This window comes from Monopterus albus, unplaced genomic scaffold, assembly GCF_001952655.1.
Source record: "Monopterus albus unplaced genomic scaffold, M_albus_1.0 scaffold26.1, whole genome shotgun sequence".
Taxonomy (NCBI): domain Eukaryota; kingdom Metazoa; phylum Chordata; class Actinopteri; order Synbranchiformes; family Synbranchidae; genus Monopterus; species Monopterus albus.
The window spans coordinates 1,037,261-1,042,945 of record NW_018127906.1 but is presented as its reverse complement, the minus strand read 5'-3'; the positions used below and the strand labels follow the sequence as shown (position 1 = coordinate 1,042,945).

Here is a 5,685-nt window from a genome sequence, read left to right as displayed (position 1 = left end):
CTTAGTCCAACCAACAGGAAGAACCTTAAAGCGGCGAAGCCTGTAGTCAAAACAATGAAAAGCTGGGCTGAGGAGACCAAGTCAGAGCTACAGGCCTGCTTTGACTGCACAGACTGGAGTATATTTGAGACTGCAGGTACAGACCTGGATGAACTCACTGACACTGTGACCTCTTATATCAGTTTCTGTGAGGATGTGTGTGTGCCCAAAAAGACCTTCTGCACATACAACAACAACAACAACAACAACAACAATCACCACCCTTCCACCACCACCAGCCCCCCACCTCTAACGATCTATGAAGAGGATATGCATGGCCTCTTTAAAAGACAAAAGATCAGAAGGGCACCAGGCCCAGATGGCGTGACCCCCTCCTGACTGAAAGTGTGTGCTGATCAGCTGGCCCCCCCATCTTCACACTTATCTTTACAGGTTACTGGAGCTGTGTGAAGTCCCCTTCTGCTTCAAACGCTCCACCATCATTCCAGTCCCCAAGAAAACCCCCATCAGTGGACTGAACGACTACAGACCTGTCCCCCTGACATCTGTAGTTATGAAGTGCTTTGAAAGACTGGTGTTGGCTCACCTGAAGGACATTGTAGACCGCCTGCAGTTTGCCTACCGGGCTAACGGGTCAGTGGATCATGCAGTGAACATGGCACTGTAATACATCCTACAACACCTAGACTCCCCAGGGACCTATGCAAGGGTCAAAAGGAGGGCGGAGAGGATCACTGCTGACCCCTCACACCCTGGACACAATCTGTTTGAACTCCTCCCCTCTGGACGGCATTACAGGTCACTATGCACTAAGACAACCAGGCACAGGAACAGTTTCTTCCCCCAGGCCGTCACTCTGATGAACACTTGACCCATGACAGTATGACTGGACAATAACCCTGAGTGCAATACCTGTGTGTGTGTGTGTGTGTGTGTGTGTGTGTGTATATATACATTGTACAGATTATACAGACTCGTACAGGTCTCTAGTACTCTGTTTTAACTACTCTATTTTTATCCCTAATTATCTCATTTCAATGAACATTCCTTTGTTGTCTGCATTGTTTACTGTCTGTTTATACTGCTTTTTCTGCATTGTTTGCACTGTTTGCTGTCAATTTTGATGTTAATACTGCTTATTGTTATATTACACAGCCTTATGCTGGTTTACTGTTTGCACATTGAGAGCTGATGTACCAGAGTCATGTGTCCTCATTCCTCATGTGTCCATCACACCTGGCCAATAAAACTGATTCTGAACTAAAGGGGGTTGTCCATCAGAGGAACACAGTGAAACGCAGAGTAACGCTCGTCACGGGTTCTGTGCTTTCTTCCACTATGGTGCGCCCGCTTCAGAGGTGCATTCTGGGAGCTAATTGTCAGTCAGCCCCCGCCTTCCCAAAAGGTGGTACTAAAATCAAGTACCAGGACTGTGAGGGGGGAGGGTGCATGCACACAGAACAGTCGCCGGTGCTTGGTTAGATGTCGTGCCCTCACACCTCAAGCGTTAGCTTTACAAGGACCGTGTGTAAACGCACAGCTCACTGCGTGTGGGGGGAGCAGCCCCTCCCTCCTCTAAACAGAGAGAATACAGTGGAGAATCAAAGCAGGACGGTCGAGGCGACCCCAACGGCTACGCTCAGTGATGGTTAAGCGAAGCTCAGGTTGTACCTTTCGTTAGGTTCCCACACAGCACATGACGGCAACCTTTCATCAGTGCAACCAACAACAACACGCAAAAAGATTCTTGACAGATTGGTGTCTTCTGTGGCCAAAGTTTCACAAAGATCGGTCTTAGTAACTGTTAGGTTATTTCCTAGTTAGATAGATATTCAGAGATTTGTTGTATTAGAAATGTTAGTGGAGACAGATTGACTGGCTCAGGCTGTTAACTGTTCAGTAATGTGCCTGCAGTGCAGACTGCAGGCAGGTCAAGGTTACAGGCAAAGAGCTGTTAGTGTCAACTGTAATGCTAGTCTTAATATTTGTCTTAATGTGTAAGGTTATGTCCAATTGTTTTAGATACACACCACGAAAACAACAGCCACACACCTTGACTTTTCCTCATGTTTTGGCTAACGTTATAGCCAGCTGCAAAGCTGAGAGACGTCTCGGTTGATGTTTCTGTGGAGGAGGGGGCGAGCCAACTAAGTGATGATATTGTATAGCAATTCTGGGTTCTGGGTCTTTCCTGCTTCCGGGCTGCTTGGGCAGCCTGGGGGTTGGAAGATCTCTGGACTTGAAGTGTTAATTCTTGCCTGTGACTCTTTGAATAAACCAGCACGGTTATATTTTTTATATACTCAAGTGGTCTGAGTCGTCCCTCTGAGTTCCTGGTTTGAAAGAACCGGACGAGGCTTTATAATAGAATAGAGCCTTTAGTAACAAACTTAGGCTACTGAAGAAGAGCTAAAGAACTCCAGTTCTTTCTCCAGTTCTGGGTCAGAAGTGACCTAGTTTAGATGTTTGTACCAGGAATATGAACTCTAGTAGCATAGTAGTACTAATACTGCATACTGTAGTATTAACTGTAGCGCTGTGTGTGTGTGTGTGTGTGTGTTTGTTGCAGTAAAGTGACTCCTGTGTGTGTACAGAAGGGTTTCCACAGACTCAAAGTGTCCAGAGTTCCCAACTGGACTATTTTATCATACGGAGGTGAGCACTATAATACTTCACCTTTAAATAAATATACTTTAGATATGGCTCAATATTTTGCTTCTGAAACTGGCTGGGTAATGACTTAAATCTAAGCAGTTCGTAACTGAGTACAACCCTGTAGCAGAAACACATCGACATCTGTCGCAGGCCAGCACTGCACATAACCACCTAGAGCCTACGTAGGATGCACGTCCAGCTGTTAGGACTGCAGAATGCCTGACTGCATTATAAACTGCTACGGCTTCTGTTTTACTATAATTATTCTACTAGTTTCTTCAAAACTTTTGTAAAGATGTGCATTTGTATCACCACTCGTGGGGTCTACTTTTGCATTTCATTACGGGTGACCTTGCAAAGCAGCTGTATGCGGAGACGAACTGGCTGATACATGTTTACTGGCTGCGAGCTGTGGAAATTTTTTGGCATAACACCAAGTATGGTAAAATTTCTGACAGCTAGTATTACTGTTTCAAACTTAAATTATTATTAAAAGCATGAGTAGCAGTTTGGAAAACTCCCCATTGAAGGGTTAACGAAGAAACAGCCTATACATCCATGGCCGAGTGTCTGTGCTGGTCTGAGTTGATGTGTACAGTCTATTTTGCTTTTAGTTTGCAAACATCACTTTTTTAGTTTGTCCAATGTTTGTCATGAAGAACAGATCAACAGAAACATTGCATCAGTAAATGCTTATGCACCCACCCCTCCAGATATCATCGACTTCCTGCAACACACGGTGGTTCCGGCCCTGAACGCCGATCTGATGAAGCTCAGCGGAGAGAAGATGCAGCAGCAGGAGGTGCGGGCAGAGCATGAGGAGCAACAGTACCTGCTCTCTGACCTCTTCAGCTTTCAGGATGACTGTGGACAACAGTCAGCTGACCACCAGCCAATCATGGCACAGGTGAAAGTAGAAAGATCAAATGAATGACAGGCCCCTACCGATCCTCACTGTGATTGGCTGTCTGCAGACTCCTGTCAATCAGACTGAACCAGATTTTTTTTTTTTTTAACACAATTTGTCTTTAAACCCTGGACAGAAAGTGGATTAACCCTGAGGCTTTTATTTTACAGGTCGTGATTGATAATCACGATGATTGTTTGTGAAACCAGATGTTTTATGTCTTTAATGACATGACGCCGCTCAATGATACTGATTATTATTACTTATCGGAACCTTTGCTGTCCTCAACAGGTGTGGACAAATTAATAGAAACGTATATTAAAGTAAAAAGTATGAAAAAACATCAGATTTCCTTTAAAGAACTTTTATTAAAGCTATCGAAGAACATCCGATTCACTCAGGGAGTTTTAAGGTTTCCACAGATTTGATGGATATTAATGAAAATACTGATTTAAAAATATTACAGGGCAAAATAAATATGCTATGTCATTTGTACCATAAAAGAACCTTTTTTTTTTTTTTGAGATAAATTCGGCGGTTCATCCTAAAACTACTGTACACATTAAGAGTAAACACAGAAATATTAAAGTTGTCCATACATTTCCACCGTTTGAGCCATATATTTTCAACAGTTAATTATAATTTTCATATTTCCATCTGCAGTCACAGCTGCCATCTTGATCACAGCTGCCATCTTGATCAGGGGGTCTTCATACATGGATTAACAAGTCATTCTGTGGAATTCAGAGCTGAGGGCTCGATGCGTTTTAACAGCTGTACAAACTGTTGTCAGTGATGATGTGAACAGTTTAATCGAGAAGCAGCTGGCCGATTCTGATCAGGGACATACACAAGTGATAAATGTTCAAACTGTCAACAGCTGTACTTGATCAATTGCTGAAATGTGTTACATAATTATTTGTAGGAAGAGAAGTGCTGTAATGCTGCGCAAAAAAAACAAACTGAGGCAAAGCTCCAAAGAAAAACTAAGAATAATAATAATAGTGATAACAGTAAGGTCTAGACCTTTGTAAAGTGTCCTGAGATTACTTTTGTGATTTGGCGCTGTACAAATAAAATTTGACTTGATTTGAAATTTCCCAACTGGGAACTCAAAAATTCCAGCTTCCCAGAAGGTGGAACACACCATCTGGCTGTTCAGCACCAGAAGATTCTGGGTACTGTAGTTTATCTGTCTGTGATGGCTTGCAAACTGCTTGTCCTCTTCATGATGTTTGAGACAAACAGAAGTCCAGATGCTCGCTCGATTGTTTCTATGGGAACCAAGAAACGTTCCAAAGGAATCTTCTCATCGATTGGTTCATTTGGTAAAACATAGGACCGAAGCTCCACCCCCTTACCACCCCCCTGTTCCAGGATCAGCACCTGAGGAGACACAGGACAGGTGAGCTCATCACCATCATCACAGTGATCATCACCATCAGACAGGTAAACTTACCTTGAAAAAATGCGTCGGCACAGCAACATGGTTTTGTCCAATAACCTGATATCGAACGTAGAGTTTCCCATCAGCTTCCTGCCTGAAACGTGTCAACACCTGATAATGTCATATGTTAGCGCCCCCCCCCACACACACACACACAATACACAGACAGCACAGAAGATTAAACGGAGGTTACCTGGGCAGGTAGAGTGGGCCAGTGCAGACGTAGACATTGAGGTAATGTTTGGTCAGAGAGCGACACAGTTTCTCAAGGTTGTTCCAGGAGTTCTGGTTCAGGTGAGGGTTCTGAACATGAACACACAGAAACAGATCTGACATTTGATCCAGAAACCTGGAGAGTCTACGGCGTAGGGGGACGAGGCCACGCGTAAGGCTACGGCATAGATTCAGCGCACAACCATAAGTCAGGCTTTAATGACATTAAAGGCCTTTTCACACCGAACGCGACGCGAATAAGCGAGATGAAAAAGCGAAAAAAACGCAGGCGAATTTAACGCACCAAAAGTATTCACACCGAACGCGACGCGAATAAGCGATATTTTCTTAAAACGTCGCGCTACAAAGATGGACTCCACATCAAGCGACGACGATGTACTGCTTGTCCTGCTACATAAAAAAAGAAAACAAAGAAGGTTTTGGGTCCATCCTATATTGAAAA

The 5,685-nt window shown here is 43.9% G+C and overlaps 2 protein-coding genes across 2 annotated transcripts in view; one reads left to right on the top strand and one right to left on the bottom strand.

Moving 5' to 3' along the window:
• Window positions 1–3,589, top strand: part of LOC109957428 (transcription termination factor 1) — an 11,303-nt gene extending 7,714 nt beyond the window's left edge. Inside the window, exons 9-10 of the mRNA XM_020595319.1 lie at window positions 2,304–2,309; window positions 3,369–3,589. Coding sequence (XP_020450975.1) covers window positions 2,304–2,309; window positions 3,369–3,589 — 227 coding nt within the window. The remainder of the gene's footprint in view (window positions 1–2,303; window positions 2,310–3,368) is intronic.
• A 468-nt stretch (window positions 3,590–4,057) lies between these two features.
• endog (endonuclease G) overlaps window positions 4,058–5,685 on the bottom strand; it is an 8,390-nt gene continuing 6,762 nt past the window's right edge. The window contains 3 exon segments of the mRNA XM_020595201.1: window positions 4,058–4,948; window positions 5,022–5,103; window positions 5,203–5,312. Of these exon segments, the coding sequence (XP_020450857.1) occupies window positions 4,751–4,948; window positions 5,022–5,103; window positions 5,203–5,312 (390 nt within the window). The 3' untranslated portion in view covers window positions 4,058–4,750.